General features: G+C 42.0%; 1 protein-coding gene across 1 annotated transcript in view; it reads left to right on the top strand.

The window, feature by feature from the left end:
• The window catches only part of LOC142561913 (C-Maf-inducing protein-like), a 66,226-nt gene that overhangs the window by 16,879 nt on the left and 33,040 nt on the right, over positions 1 to 16,307 (top strand). The window contains exons 8-11 of the mRNA XM_075673485.1: positions 4,059 to 4,160; positions 11,075 to 11,158; positions 14,310 to 14,375; positions 14,504 to 14,530. Of these exons, the coding sequence (XP_075529600.1) occupies positions 4,059 to 4,160; positions 11,075 to 11,158; positions 14,310 to 14,375; positions 14,504 to 14,530 (279 nt within the window). The remainder of the gene's footprint in view (positions 1 to 4,058; positions 4,161 to 11,074; positions 11,159 to 14,309; positions 14,376 to 14,503; positions 14,531 to 16,307) is intronic.

Below are 16,307 nucleotides of genomic sequence, written 5' to 3'. Positions count from 1 at the left end.
GGGAGAACGCAGGGAAGGAATTTCACCTGAGGAGGCTAAACGGAGCAAGTGTAGAGAGGGTCTCTCTTGGCAGTGGCCCTCGCCTCCAGAAATCATGGGTTGGCGGCACTGAAATATTTCTATCTCGGCTATTAATGAACCAATTTGAAAAATTCTTGCGGCAGAATGCTCCCTATAGGGCACGTAACAACTTCCAGCGTATAACCAAAATTTCCTGTGGGGCCTGGTGAGGGGCCCTTTAAGGTTTTACTAGATACATTAAAACTGTGGGATTGTAATTGTATTTACAGTATGACCCCTCCTTTCGAGTGGTAGCATTGTAGTAGGATGTTGGTGTCTGGTTGGCATTTTAGAATAAATCTGAACACAAGGGTGATTAGTGTTTTCTCCCCCTTACTTACTGTGCCGGGGCACAAATTGCTGCACTTATGACAGCATGCGTAAGTTGTGCATCGCAGTGCTTGGATCAGTGCTGCAGCTTAAAGATTTCTATTTGGCTTTGTGATCATGGTATTAACTTGGGGCCATATTCTGTATTGTTGGTTTTCGTAAATTCTAATTTTAGTTTAGATTAATTTGTTCGGTTGGTAAAACGTGTAAGTTTGAAAACGAAATCTGTAGGTGAGCACTCACTCTCTTGGCATCAATTTGAAGGTGTACATTTGTGAAGTGATGGGGAACTTAAGGCAGAGGTTTACCTCAGCTTACCTCTGAAACAGCAAGTTATCTGCTTTGATGCTATTCATTCATCAATGCCGATAATGCACCAATGCAGTTATGCCTAACCCCATTTACTGAAAAACAGAGCCATTGTTATTATGGCTGTAGCAGCGTAACCCATACGAAATGCCACATGTGTACGCAATGACTGTCACAGATTGTGGAACATATGGGATTTGAGACGAAGGGATTTTTACTGACCAAGCTTCATAGCATTTGTTGACATAAGAATTTGTGTGATAATTGGCAGTTATAATTAACAAAATATCACTCATATTTTATTATAGATATTGACTTTAGAAGGCATGTTTTAATTGCAGAGTTGGTGAACCAGCACTCAAAGCATTTCTTTTGCAAGAAACTCATGTGGCTTGCACCAGTTCATAGAATTAAATGTCCAAAATCTCTGCCAAAATGCATTACTGTTCCGGTTAAATAATATATAATAATATATATATTAATAGTTAAAAAATATTAACTTGAGCAGTAACACATTTACAGTGAACTCTTCACTTAGTGAGCTTCAAGGGACCCAAGGAAATAGTTCACTTAACTGAAAGTTCACTAAACTGAATATTCACTAGAATATGGAACAGCATAAGGCAACAGCAGATATCCAGTAAAAAGTGTGAAATGCAATTTATAGAGTTATGTACATCAATATATACGAAGTGCATAACAGTTACGTTGCTGCCTATCTCTTGTTGAAAAAAAAAAAAAAAAAAAAACTGCCATTTTAATTTGGACTGTTGCTCTTAAAGTGCAGGAAGTAGCAAAGCTGCCCAGAGATTCTGTGTCTATGTGCACTTCCTCTGGCACGGCTTGTTGCTTAGACACGAAGTCGCACAACTTTCCAAGGCATCCTGAAGTCTCGGCTAGAGTAAAGAATTTGAATCTGCCTCTGCCATTGCATTTTCCTTGTTGCACTCTGCTTCTTCGGGATGAACACTGGAAACAATTTCCAGATCTGATAGTTCAGCACCGGTAACGAGCTCACTGTCGCACTGCACATAGTCTTCAAATGAAGTGTTGCTTCCAAGTATTGCCAGGGTCCAGTGATCAAGTTCGTCGGACTGAAATAAAGTTAAACCTCGATATAACGAAGTCGGTAAGATCATCAGTTTGTTTTGTTATATCAAAACTTCGTTGTATTGAAATTCAACCTTTTATGCAAATAAGTACTGTCGCCGATCGATCTTTCTAACAAGAAAAGTGGCAGCAGAATTTTCCAAATAATCAGGCATTTGAAAAAAAGCAAACTTGAATGAGAAAACAATTCATTTTGATAAAATTGGGAGTTGGCGATGAATGATAAGGTTTCATGCCATGTCGATGATGTCTTCACATCGGCGGTAGGGATTAAGCGAAGCCAGCCAGGCTTTCGCGTGCACTCCCTCCCCTGCCTGCACTGGGACGACGCTATCATGAAGAGTGCTGGCAGTGGGGTGCGAATGCTTCAACTGCCTCTAGCTCCAACAAGCCACCGAAAGTCGCGATTACACAATCTGCAATACTAAACGCACGGGAAGACTGCTTACATTAGGCCATGTGGTCTCCGCACGGCCCCTCTTTGCACAGGCCGCAGATTACTTATAAAGCAGGGTGCGCAGCTGCGTATGCACTCAGCCGTGAACTCCCACCTCCTCACATGCTGCGCTTGATCGCATTACCGCCAGCTCACTCCCTCCCCTCCCCCTCTTTCCCTTTGCTCTGCGGGAAGGTGGCACTCGTGAAGCCACCATCTTTCTGGTCTCACCCTCCTACACTTCCACTCGCACCTAAAGCACACCGTGTGCAGGTGCAATAGGATCTTATCGCACTTGGACTTTATAGGGAACACGATGCGAGGGCTCCACTTCAGGGGTAGCCCTTGTCGTGCCATGCGATTTGAGAGGTGCGTTTGCAAGCAGCCGCTTGTAATTCAAACATTTGACCATCTGAGTCCGTCTGCGGAAGTTTCCCTTTATTGTCTTGGCATTCCTTTACGGCAGCAGTGAAAATTTGTTAGAGTGAAGTCGCATAGAAACACACTTTGTTCTATTGAGGTTCTAAATATATGGTGTTCTATGGACAAGAGGTTATGAAAAGTATAATACTTCGTTATATTGAAGTTCGTTATATTGAGGTTTAACTGTATTCGCTATTCAGAAGTTCGTTTAACTGAAAGATTTTTGCATAGAATGCATAGTAAGACGGCTGGGGATTTTCTAGAAGTGCGTTATTCTGAAGCATTCGTTAAGCTGACGTTCATACAACTGAGAGTTTACTGTAATGCCATAGTTTGAGTCTATTTTTCTCAAAATTGGTGCAAGGCACCAAGTTTCGTGTAAAAATTTAGGTTGAGTGCTGTTTGACTTCAATTTTACAGTTATGACATGCTCCCAGTCAATAACGAGACAGCTGCCATATTTTTCTGTGTATAAGTCGAATTTTTTTTTCCTAAATGTTTCGTCAGTGTGTCTTATAGAACACACGGTGTGACTTATGTACTTCTTGTTTTTATTTTTTTTCTCCACAAAAAACATGTCAAAATCGGATTGGATGCTATAGCCGTGCGAAGCGTGCTGGGTTGATCTGCTCTGGCAGTTGCTTATGGGTTGTGTGCATGCTATGGAGGTACCGGGTTCATCTTGTGATCGAGTTGCCGAGCGCTGTGTGATGACGGAGCAGCAACGCAAGCGGCAGCAGGCCCACCACGTGTCGACAGACTCCGAAGTCATTGTATCTGCAGATCACTCTTATGATGCGGCGCGCACTGCTGTGCAAACTACGCAGTTGCTACCACAGTACAAGCCACTCCCTCTCCCTCCCCTGCTGCCTTCCTGCTTTCCTCCCTTGTATGTGATTTGGCTCACCGTCGCACACTTTCACTCGCACATACAGCATATGGTATGTGGGGACGATGTTATCGCCCTTGAACTTTATATGGAACATCGCCGTGACCACGACATCGGAAATGTGTTTGGTGTGTCCATATCATTGCTGTTGCAATTCTGTAAGAATGGCACTGATACTCTTGCTCTTGGATACTCTTGAAGTGCAACAGTTCATCTAATGCTGGCACCTATGTGCAGTAAGCTCCATCAATATGGTTACTTTATCAGCAGCTGTGCTTTTGTTGGTACTTCTCTAGGCAGCATGTTTTAGTCGTGAGCTGGTGCAATGTCATGAGGTGGTTTTGGCATTCTTATCATGGTTCTGTAATGATAACAGCAGCTCACATATTGCTGTTTAACACTACAATATTATCACCTTTCTGTTGAGTGGGCAGTGCTTAATTTTAGCATAACCTTCGCTGCATCACAAATGCACCACACTGAACTTTGTCTCTTGTGCAGTGTGCATGGTGAAGGAAGCACATGTCCACATCCTCGTGTTCTGCCAAACTTGGTGGCTACGGTGCTGGCTGGTGTATTTGCCTTGTTTGAGGCTCGCCGAAAGTGAGTCATTTTTGTTTATTGATCATTTTTTGTCATGTTGCTAAATTTAATGGGTGGTGTTATTTCATGTAGAGGTGCTTGTTTGTGTGTCATGTTGTTTGTCAGTAGATCCTGCATATGCAAGCTACGAGTCACTGTTGCTTTGAATTCAATGATATAGCCAAGAGGCATGATATGAACACAGTAAAACCTCATTAATTAGGATTTCACAAGACCAAAAAAAAAATGTCCAAATTAACCGAATGTCGAATTATTGTGGGTATCAAGAAAACAATAAACAAATGCTTGCTATGTCAACACCCTTTTATTTACTGAATGAATAGACAAATCTTGTTTCTATTTTGCATAAAAGCAGTGTGGAAACTGAAATTCTCATCATCTTGCGATTGCGTAGCGCTTGCAACGGCCTCGCGACTTCCTTTGCAGTGCAGCCATAGCGTGCGTCTTCATCAGTGACACGCTTTTCACAACTGCGCGCACACCCTGATTATTTTTTTCACCAGTGAGCTGTTCACCAACAGATCATCCGTCCATCCTGATATAACTGGTGCTCTTCATCCTCAACTGCTTTGTGTATAGTCAAAACGAAACTACTGTTTGCTGCAACCACTACAAACAAAACCGTGGTTGCTATCTACACGATAACTGATGGCAACTACACATCTATGAAGGCACCTGGCCGATGGGATGCTATGCATGGTGATAATAGAAGAGTTGATTGTTGGGCTAGTTGGTCGTCCATAATTGAAGTAGTAACTTAGCGCGATAAAAACACGGTAACAAGAAAGGTGATAAGTGTAAGAAAAGGCTTTAAAGCCACAAATAGGGACGAAGTGTTCTGGCATTGCTGTCATTGAGGCACAATTTCCACTCATGACTGTGGCAATGCAGACTCCGCCGCTTTGTTTCGGTTGGACGCTAGCGCCGTTTTTGCTCATTCGTGTTGCACATTTGCAGTGTTCCGCGCTTGCCGAGCTCGGAGGGTTGTTCAAATTAAGTAATTAACTGATCTGCGGCCAAATAGCTCCACATTAATGAGAGTTTGATTGCAAATAATGATGCATAAGCCTGCCAGGACCAGGGGACGAGTTCAAATTATTTAATTTTACTAATTAACAAGGGTCAAATTAACACGGTCTTTCTGTACACTCTAACCCTCAGTGTAACGTTCTGGACCTGCAAACACTGGCTAAAATCTCTGCCTTTCATTAAAGGGTTGTCTCTCTCTTTCTTTAGACAGGCAAACTACTTCATTGGAGTTCATTGAAGTTACCCACCGAGGTTGCTTAATCAAATCCTGGCTGCGGTAACCATATTTTGATGGGGCCAAATGCAAGAACACCTGTGTACCATGCATTGGGTCCACATTAAAGAACCCCAGTGGATCAAAATTTATCCTAAGTTTCCCACTATTGCATGCCTCATAATCGCATGTTGGTTTTGGCATGTAAAACCCCAGAATTTTTTAATTCTTTGAAATTAATGACATACATAGTCAACTATTCAACAACCTGATCTCTTAGTACTGTCTTCTGGGGGTGTGCAATTTAGTAGTTTTTGAAATAGAATCAAATAGTGTCATAACCGAACGTATAGAATAGTTTTCCGATAATGAACAACCATTTTTGCTTTTATTTTAGTAGAAAAATGCTAGTATTCACAACGTTAACAAGTTTCTGTTATTACGTTGCATGTCATAAAGCATTGTTTAATAAAAGCGCACAGAAATCTTCAGTAAGTATGAATGGACGCAGTTTAGCGACCATTTAGTCTGGCTTCCTGGTCGACGTAGCATGCTTCTCTACGAAACTTTCTGTGTTTTATGTCTACAATGGTTTCTGGGATGTAATTTATAGCCCTTTTAATCAAACTTTGTTTGAACATGCACAATTGGTGATGTGCAATATTTGAAATCTATTTAAAATATACCGTATTTATTTGAATAGAGGTCAACCTTTTCTTTTTTTAATATGTTCCCAAAATGAGCTACTGGCCTATATTTATGACCAAGGAATCTTGACCTATATTAGTAAACAATGCTAGCAGTAGTAATGAGCTAATGGAGTTCCTTTGTGGCGTAGGCAGTGAAGTCTGTCTGGAAATTATGCAGACTACCATTAAAAAACTGCATATCCAATACATTCAACGGCCCCGAGCATTTGACTAGGATGACTTCTCTGGCAGTTCGAGGATACAGCTTGTAAATTGACTTGCGAGATTTAGTAGCCGAGCTTACAATAAATAGGTGTGTCATGTTCAAAGTTTCTCATTTTTCTAAAAAGATATGGGTTGAAATATATTCAAATTATTTTTTTTTTATTTCTCTGCGAATTCAATATATAGGGGGTGACTCATATTTGTCTTCGACTTAGATTTGTGTAAATATAGCGTTTGCATTTGCAAATAGGGACTATTCGATATGAAAAACCAAACCAAATAAGACAATATTCGATTCATTATTTGAAAATTTCAAATTTTGCACACCCCTGCTGATCCTGGCTTCATTTGGTTGGTTTCTTTCAAGTATGTTGGCATCAAGCTAAAAATTTTTTCAATCACTCATGCTCTAAAGGCTCATGATGAATGCTTTGGTCTACATAACTAATGTATCTTCCATATTTCTGGCCTTCAATTTTATTAAGGTGGAACACTTGAATTATAGTGGACTTTGCTTAAAGGAAACATGAAAAAAAAAACTATAAACTGATTTGTTGAAGTAGGAAGAGCATCAATAATTGCTGTTACTAGAAAGAAAAGAAAGGAACCAGCGGCATTCTAATGGCATTTTCACCCTATTTTGTACAAAAAATGGTGTAAGCTGGCCTGAAAGCTTGCTAAAAATTCCCTGCACTTGTTCTCGTACGTTAACTTTGAGGGTCACATTTTTTTCAAGAAATGCATCCCCCATGTTCACATTTACTTATTGCAGATTTCACTTCTTCAGGTGACCTAATTCTCGAAAATATAAGCAAATAGTATTTTATTGACAATAAAGCAACAATTTTTCTAATGTGTGCAGTTTAATACACAATTTATTGTTGTATGCATGGATAAACAAGCATAATTAATTTTCTATAAATGTGTTAAAGCTCACACAGCTTATTTTGATGGTTTAAATAGGTTAAATGCAACTAGGGACCGTAATTTGAACATTCCATTTCACTTTTATCCTGTTTCGTGCCGAGGGTGCAATCCCAGCAAAGGCGGTGATGTGGTGGCCTCCGAGCCATGCCCATATCTATGACGAAGGGTCAGAAGAATGGAAAATGAAGTGGAGCGTTAGAAAATACGGCCGCCGAAAGCGAGGCATCCCACGTGAGCGCCCGCAAGCAGACTCAGTGGTGCGCACCAATCAGAAAAATGAAGAGAGTGAGAAACTTGTAGTAATCAATTGTAAGATTTCTAGAAGAGATTCAATCAGTTACCATTCATTTCTCAAAAAGAACCGCAGTAGAATCGCATATTTATGAGCTGCCGCATGTAAGCAAAGCAGTCGCACACCTACAGGAGAGCTGTGCAGGTGAACATTTCGTGCTAAAGCTTGGAGTGATAAGAAACAAGGTAGAATAACTTTTCCTGAGGCCAGTAACTCGAGCATGATGTTTTATGACACGCTCGAGAATGCCGCTTATGAAGCAAGCAAGTATATATGTTATGGGGATTGAGGTATGCCCCGGCGCCTTTGCATGGGCATTCACCTGTTCTGTCTTCCCTACGCCTCTTCCCTCCGCTTGTGATGGTTCACATTTGTGATGGTTCGCAGTTCATGTCGCTGACAGTGGCTGGCCGCTGTCCGTGAAATGAGTATGGGAGAGATCCCTCTGGGACAGCACTGGGTACGCACACGCTTTCCTCTTGTCCGCCGGCCCCTTTGTGTCACAGACTTGAACTCACCTATGGCATCTTTGCATGTACAGGGAGTGCGTACCTTTTGTTGATCCTTTCCTGATGCTAAGCCTTACAGTTGTCAAACTGCGCTGAGCTTCACTTATCGTAGGCCAAGGCAAAGGAGATTGCACGAGCTCTTGCGAGTGGGCCTATTGGTTACCGCTAGAGCAAGCAGCATAGCCGCCGGGCCATTTCCCAGTGGCGTGTCGTGGGGAGCCATAGCTCTTGCAGCGACATGCTATCGACACCCCTATCTGTATTTTTGCCATTTGGTTCCCGCGAACCTTGGGACTGGGAATTTTTGCAGTGTTTGGTGCTGCTGGAGACAATACGGTTTCCACCAACTCAGGGCAATACTGTGTTCTCGTGTGTGCGAAGTGCTCGGTAGTCACTTAGTGGACTGAGCCCACGTGCAGCGGCGCTTTAGAGTACGAGGCGCGACGTCTGACGCAGCACTGTGGCTCACAAAGCTTGACCCTGCAGTGACTGGTACTCCTGTGAGACCCTAGACCCACCCCAGTGTGAGCACGCAGCAGTAAACCTGGCAAAGCGTGAATACTCCCAGACTACTGTGGTGGCAGCCACCATAGAGCAGCGGAAAAAAATAATTTTTGGTGGAAGCCAAAGGGCAGCTGCATAAGATTTTTTTATGGATGCCATGGAAAGATGCAGCATCCCTAGAGAGACACCAATCAGTGTTTGGTTTCGAGAGGGCGCAAAACAGTTGGTTATTGTCGGTCATGTGCGGCCGCGACCACTTGGGATCTGTTTCTGTAGCCTTACAAGTGCTGTGGTAATGCTGAAAGTGTTAAAGCTCAGCCGTTGTGCTCACTAATGCCACTTGCAGCACACAACATGATAATTAGTGATTATAATTCCTTGTTGTAGAATATGCACATTTCTGCTGCATTGTTGCCAGCTCATGTCTGTGCCACAGCTTGTCAACACACATCACATGCATTTAATGTTCCTGAAATTGTGTGTTTGCCACAGTTATAACCTCACTGTTCCAGGTATGCACCCTGTTGGCTTAGGTGTTGTCAATAACTATCCCACTTGTTTGTGTGCTGCTTCTCTATAGGTTGTTTTTTGTTGTCAAACCTACCTTGCTTGTTGTGCACGCAGGGCTTTGCAGCAGTGGCTAGCTTCAGTTGCATGTGTCTGCCATGCTTATTGTCCCTGCTTGGATTTATTTAGTACACTTCCGTTCACTTCTTTTGGCAGTTAGCATAATTCTGATGGCATATTTGCAACTAAAAATGGTGCCGACTTGATCGAGATAGGCTTCTTTATCACTTACACACAATTTAAAGCTTAAAACTACACTGTGTACTGGCGTTTTCATTGTGCCCACATTTAGTATAGCCTGCAGAGGAAATACAAAGTTTACTGCTCAAATTTGTTGTACCTCATTGGTGAATGGCCTTATTTACATGCTTGCCAGCATTTTAGCGGAATGCAGTGCTGTGGCTACACTTCCAATATACCACAAACAGCTGGTATCGTCATCATCCTAAGCAAGTACAGTCGAACCCACTTATAATGATACCAGTTTTAACAACATATTGCATATGAGAAGCTGCTGCTCCGTCAAGTTTTGTATGTTTTGCATGGTGAAATAACACGTTTACTACAATGCCCCAATGCCGCATTATCGGTTACTATAATGATGAAGTCTGGCTGCTCGGTGTCCAAGCTGAAAAGGTAGTGAAATGCGAAATCCTTGAAAAGAACAATAGAAAACGAGAAATTCGAGCCGCTGCACGATGGCCCGCTGCTCGAACGGCCACCGCACGCTCATTTTCCAGCCTTCTCTGCGCGCCTCTCTCCCGTTGCCCTTCCACCCCTCCGAACGCAAATGGGCTGCGCCCATATCTCTATGCTGCACCACCCTCCGAAACACGAATGGACCGCGCCAGCTGCGCTGCTTGCATCTTGCTCGCTGGCTCCTTATTCAGCGCAGTTCTGCAAACGGCCCCGTGTTCGTCTTTTGCATCGAAATCGTTCCTGGCCACGTGGTTTCTCAGCCTCTTTTGACTCTCCGCCGAGACGGAAGATGACTGACCCGCCCACTGATAATTGGCAATGCATGACGTTGCCGGTGAAAAGAAAGCGCACGGCTATAGATTTGGAAACTAAGTACTAAGTGCTTCTAACCGATAAGGCGATCGTCGCGAACGTGGTTGCATCGGATAGCGACGGCGACGATGGCAGTGATGATGCGGTAGGGCAGGCTGCCTCAGCGTTGTCCTCGCAGGAGGCCCGGCAGATGATTCAGTCCTCCGGGGCTTCGTTTTCTTGAGGAACCTTCCGCTGCACTACGTGGAGCACCTGGATACCTTGGAGAAGGATGTCGGCAAGGCTGACGAACATAGGGTTTTCTTGTGCAATGGAGTGCAACGTTACATTTCTTCTGGATTTCTCAAGCTAACAGGCTGCTGCGGCAACCTGCTTGCATTATTTAAAAGGCCCCTTTTGGGCCCACCAAAGCGCTGCCTCGGCGTTGCTCACATGCTCGCTATCTGTGACCCCTCTTTGCAGTTATAGCAGTGCCATTCTTTAACGCCGACAGCCGCGGCTTGTTACACGTGATCGAAGCGTCTAGGAAGTAGTTAAACGAGTAAGCACAATCAGCAGCTGGATGGAGGAAGGTGGTTGGGATGTAGTGGGGAGGAGCACTGTCCTCCCCGCTGTTATAGTTAGCCAAGATCATCTCTGCGATCCCTTTGGGTGTTACTTGGGTCTTGGGTGTTACTTTGCAAGTTCTCATTCTTTGCTTTGACGAAAGTGAAATGTTGCTATATTTCGTAAGCAAGAGGACACCCCCTGAACATCACTTTAGTTTGCTTAGATGTGACTGAAAAATATGAGCATTTTGATTTGCAAGTGAATAGCCATAGTGAGAAAGCTTTGTGAATTGTGAGGAGACGTGATTGTTTCGTTATCAGTTCTTTTGCAACTTAGCATTTGTCGTCTAAATAAGAAAAATTAGCAATGTTTTGACTGTTCATGTCGTATTGTTTCAGCCCTGAAGATCACAATGATATATTGCATTCCATTAGTGACTGGGAAGCCAAGCATGACTGCTTCGTCAAGGTTTTAGATGTGATGTAAGTTTTTGTGGACAGCTGTTTCTTCATGCATAATTGTCTACTTAAATCCTGAGCACTGAATGGATTAACATAACTCATGCACTTTGTATTTATTGGAGCAAAATACGAAGTGATAAGTGCAGCCACTTAAGGAGTACTCGCACAATATTTTTGTCTTGCTTTATTTTGCTTATTAGACAGCTGCCAACTCTGTAAGCATGATATCAGGCCTCAATTTCTCGCTCGACTTGTACCAAATCATTATTTATATCTTACCTTTTTTTGCTACCAGTTCAAAACATGTACCAAGTGCGACACAGTTTCGTTGACCGGGGTGTGTTGAGCTGGATTGCTCCGTATTTATTTACTTGTTTTGTTTCTTTATTTGACAATACTGCTGACTTCATCAGGAGTTGTTGCAGAGTGGCTTACAAAATGTGAGCTTATACTTAAGAGGAAGCTTTGGCTTGGGCCCACCTCCGACGCGGTCTATTCAAATACATGTAAAACGTAAAAAAGTTTTTATGAGATAACTATTGGACCGATTTTAATGAAATTTGTTGCGTTTGAGAGAGAAAGTTAAATTTTAGTGACTGTTGGAAGTGGAATTTCTAATTGGGGCCTGAATTATGTTAAAAAGATTTTCAAAAATTCGCAAGTCTGGAAAAAATAAAAGCACGAAGTTTACAAATTAATAGCTCTCCATCAAGAACAGATATCGCAGTTCGGTAAACGGCATCCATTAGATCATCCAAAGTAAACAAATTTGATGTATCAATTTATATATTATGTGAATTTGTTACGTTATGTTTAAGGGTTCTGCAAAAGCTGCATTTTCATATTACTACATGTGTTGAGATTCATGTGTAACATATCAATTTTGTCCGCTTTAAATGTACTATTATATGCAATTCACAGAATTGTGATGTCATTTTTCATTGCTGAGTTACAGAGTTGTAAACTTGATAGTTTCGTTTTCTGAAAATTTTCAGTTTTTGCCGATTTTTAATAAAAATTTATGGCCTAAACCAAAAATTCGAAACCAACAGTCACTAGATTAAATGCAACAAACCTTGCCAAATTTGGTGCAGTGGTTGCCGAGAAAAATGAATTCTCCTTTTACATCAACATGTATTGAGATAGGAGCACCCGAGCTAAACTTCCTCTTAACAAGTCTCTCAATCAGAGAGCAGTAGCATGAAGATAAAAAAAAAGGAAGAAAGAAAGCGTACAAAAGACAAAATACAGAAGCACTGAACATCAACAATTCAGCTGGTAGTGAGTGTTTAAAGCTTTTCAATGTTTTGTTTCAGCTGCATGTGAATCTAAGTCATTCCACTCCATTATCATTTACAGAGAGAAGGAATGCTTAAACACATAGTTTTGTGGCTGAAATGGAACTATTGAAAGACAGTGTCATCCTCTATAACCTATTGAAAAATGCGCATACCGTAAAATCCTGAGGGATAGCCCACCTAAAATCGAGAAAAAAATCGGTTGAAAATATTAGGTGGGTTAACTTTCAGTGTGGTGGGTAAATTTTAGTTGGGTAACTTTCAGCTTTTTTAAACCAGGAGCTTAGTCAAGGGTGGGCTATCTTTCGGGGGTGGGACATCTCTGGAAATTTTACGGCAGTTAGATGTGCAACTCTTTAAGTGCCCTTTAATAATTTTAAGCACAAAGCATAATTGTGCAATTTTATCCCTCTCTGAGGTGTGCTTTAGACCAGCTTTTGCCACCAATCCTGAAACCGATACCCTGCCACAGCGATTAAATATAACTCTCACCACTTTATTTTTAATTTTTTCTAAGTTATTAATGTTAACAAGAGTAAAGAGGTGCCAAATAATAGCATACTAAAGAATGGGTAAGATAAGATTTCGTTTATCATGAAAATCTGAGGTTGGGGTTGCATGGTGTCGCAAACCACAGATGTGCAGGTTGGTCAGTCCAAGGCAGTGGTCGTGAGTCACACCATATCGTCTCGTTGAAAGCTAAGGGCATTGGACACTCCGTAGGCTCAACATGATAATAGGGGAAGGATAGGGGAGGCACTCCACGTTTTGAAAGAAACAACAGCAGAGGACATGTCTTGTTTCTCAAACATATGAAAGTGCGGAGTGAAGGAATGAAAGAACGGCCAATGCAGTGCCGCACCCAACATTGTGGAACATGGTCATCATGTGGCTTGCGACCACTTCATCAGGCTGCCTAACATGCACATTAGCGGTTTGTCGTACCATAGGACCACCACATTTGATTTCTCTGACGTATGGAGGAGTCCAGCTCAAGAGACCCTTTGTCACAAAGTCGCACTCCACTTGGTGCACATTTTGAAATCGTACACTGTAAATAATAACTTTACGTGTAAACATTCAAGTAATTGAGATCCCAAACTATGGCTGTAGAGCTGACAACCCCTTTAAAAAATTTTCTTGCAAGCTAGACCTACAGCTTGGAATTGAAATATGCACCATTGTGAGTGAAGTAGTAAGCTCAGATTGCACATTTGACCATAGCAGTTTGTCTGAGGCTGGTGGCCAGTTCTCTGAAGCTATAGTTTTCTTGCACTTCACTAAATTGTTTCTCCAGTACCAGTTATGACTTTTCATTGCTTTTATGAGGTACAGAACATACTAATGCTTGTTAATGCAGTAATATCCTATAGGGGATATGCTGAATACCAGAAGCAGGCTTATCCACACTATTAGGCTGCCCTTCACAAGTTGGCTGACCTCCTGCTCATGGCACCATTGAGCCGAGGGTATTGTTGCAAAAAACGAAGATGTCGTAACAGATGGTAGATGTAATAGCGGCACCAGCTCATGAGGTCCTACTTTATTTACACTTCTATGGCAACGCCTGCCATCATGTTTGGGTGAAATGAGATGTGGTCAAGCGCCCTTGTAGCATTTTGTGTATATCATCTTATATGCTTATGTATCTGTTCATGCTATTCCTACACAGCTATGTAATGCTTTTTCTTGCCTTTTTTCTTGTGGATTTTCAGAGCAGTTAGGGCAGTTTATTGATTATGTTGGTTCTGTTGCTATGCCTAGTTCTTCAGGCTAAATTACCTCTCTTTTACTATGCCTAGTTCTTCAGGCTCAATTACCCCTCTTTTACTATAGCATGCAGGCTTTGTGTCTTCATTTTGTTACATGTGTAGTGTGAACTACGAAGACTGGCGCCTACCACTCGGCCAGCTTTTGCAGCCCCTGCCTTTCCCAGACGAGTGAGTGTGCTTCACCTTGTTGTACTTAGCTGGCTCATTGTTTTTCATTTTTTCTTGTGCAATTATCACGATCTTGAACACGTTTTACAAACAAAACCAATAATAATACACTGCTTGTCTCTTTACAGTGCCCTTGCCTGCCAGCGGTTCACTTTGTGAGTACCAAGTTCTTTTTCTTTCTCCTTCCTGGTGATAGCTTTGTGACATAGGGGTATAGATAAAAAATCCCACTTTTGCAGCTTGAATTGTTTGCTTGTGATGCAAAGTGTAGTACTTTTTCTTGCTGTGCTATATTGCAATTTCTACAAGTTCATGTGTCTAAAAGGGACTGGGTACCAATTTCTAAGGACCCCCATTGTGGTGCAATAACATGAAAATTTAAAGTGTACAGGCATCAACAACCTTGATGACTGAGATATATAGTGATAGCATACTGTGAGAATAGTGCTTGAAACAAGTGCAGCCTTGTTATCAATAAAAGTTTTATTTTATTTTATTTTTAGATTGTGCTATTTAAAACATCTTCAAACTATAATTTGATGAGCAGATGTGTGGATATTCCAATATATCTGCTATCCACTTAGCTGGAGTGGCTGCACTGCAGACACAGTTTCTGAATAAAGCGACAATGCAAGAGAATGCAAACACCAGCCACAGTGACTCACTGGCTGTGGTATTCAGCTGCTGGGCAGGATGTGATGGGTTCGATTCCTGACTGTGGCAGCCGCGTTTCTTGTGGAGTCAAAATGCAACAGTGCTCGTGTAGTTAGATTTAGGTGCAAGTATAAGAACTCCCCGTGGTCAAAATTAATGTGTAGCCCTCCACTACCGTCTCCCTCATAAACTACTGTACCTCTCCAGGACAATAAAACCCCTAATTTTGTTTCAGAGCATGAAAACAACGCACTCAGTGAATTATTCGGAAAGGGAAAAGGAGAAGCATGTAGGAAATCCGCAAGCTGAAGTGGCAGGTTGACTATGATGAGCACATAGCTGCTTATTATAGACTAGTAGATAATATGATGATGTAAAGGCAGCGGCACTTTTCCGCAAGAACCTCTCTGCAGTTACACATACAAAATATAATTATAGGCTCAAGACGAGACAGGGGCAACACGAGACCTGTGAACCGGGGCGTTGTCGTGCAGGAGGAGGATACCTCTTGTCACTAATCCTCAGCGTTTTTCCATGATGGAGTTTTCGAAGAACGTTGGTGTGCTAGCTAAGAAATATAGCTTTTTGATTAAAAACAATGCGCAATTGATATATGCATGCTTATGTGGTGCCACATGGGACGACATTTTTTTTTTCCTTGCCATTTCACAGCTGCATGTCAACTTCTGTGATCTTTTCGCAAATTTCAGAAACACAGAATTTTTTATTAAAGAATAAAATCATGCTTGTTTCTATCATTTTGAAACATTGTCTTTTTGTCTTTACCTGCTGTTGTGGCGTAGGGCTTTGGCATTGCTGTGCTAAGCCTGAGGGCATGGGATCAAATCCCAGGCGCAGCGGCTGTATTTCGATGGAGGCGAAATGCACAAACGCCCATGTACTGTGCATTAGATGTACATTGTGGACCCCAGGTGGGTCCAGGTGGTCAAAATTCAGAGTCCTCCACTACAGCGTGCCTCATAATCATATTGTGGTCTTGGCACATAAAGCCCCATAATTTAATTTTTAACATTGTCTTTCCATTTGTGTCGTTATCTCGGGACACATTCCAGACAGCAGGCAGTCCCTTTTATTTTCTTATATCCCCCATTTTATTTTTTTCACTTAATTTATCAGAAAATGTGGTGCTTTATGTGTTTATATACTATGTTTAGTATATGCAATGTGGTGTCTCATGTTTGACTGACATGGCTCACATGTATACGAGGGGTGACCTGTCGTGGTTGCTCAGTGGCCATGGTGTTGGACTGCTGAGCA

The sequence above is a fragment of the Dermacentor variabilis genome, chromosome 1, assembly GCF_050947875.1.
Source record: "Dermacentor variabilis isolate Ectoservices chromosome 1, ASM5094787v1, whole genome shotgun sequence".
Taxonomy (NCBI): domain Eukaryota; kingdom Metazoa; phylum Arthropoda; class Arachnida; order Ixodida; family Ixodidae; genus Dermacentor; species Dermacentor variabilis.
This window is presented reverse-complemented; position numbering and strand designations above follow the sequence as displayed.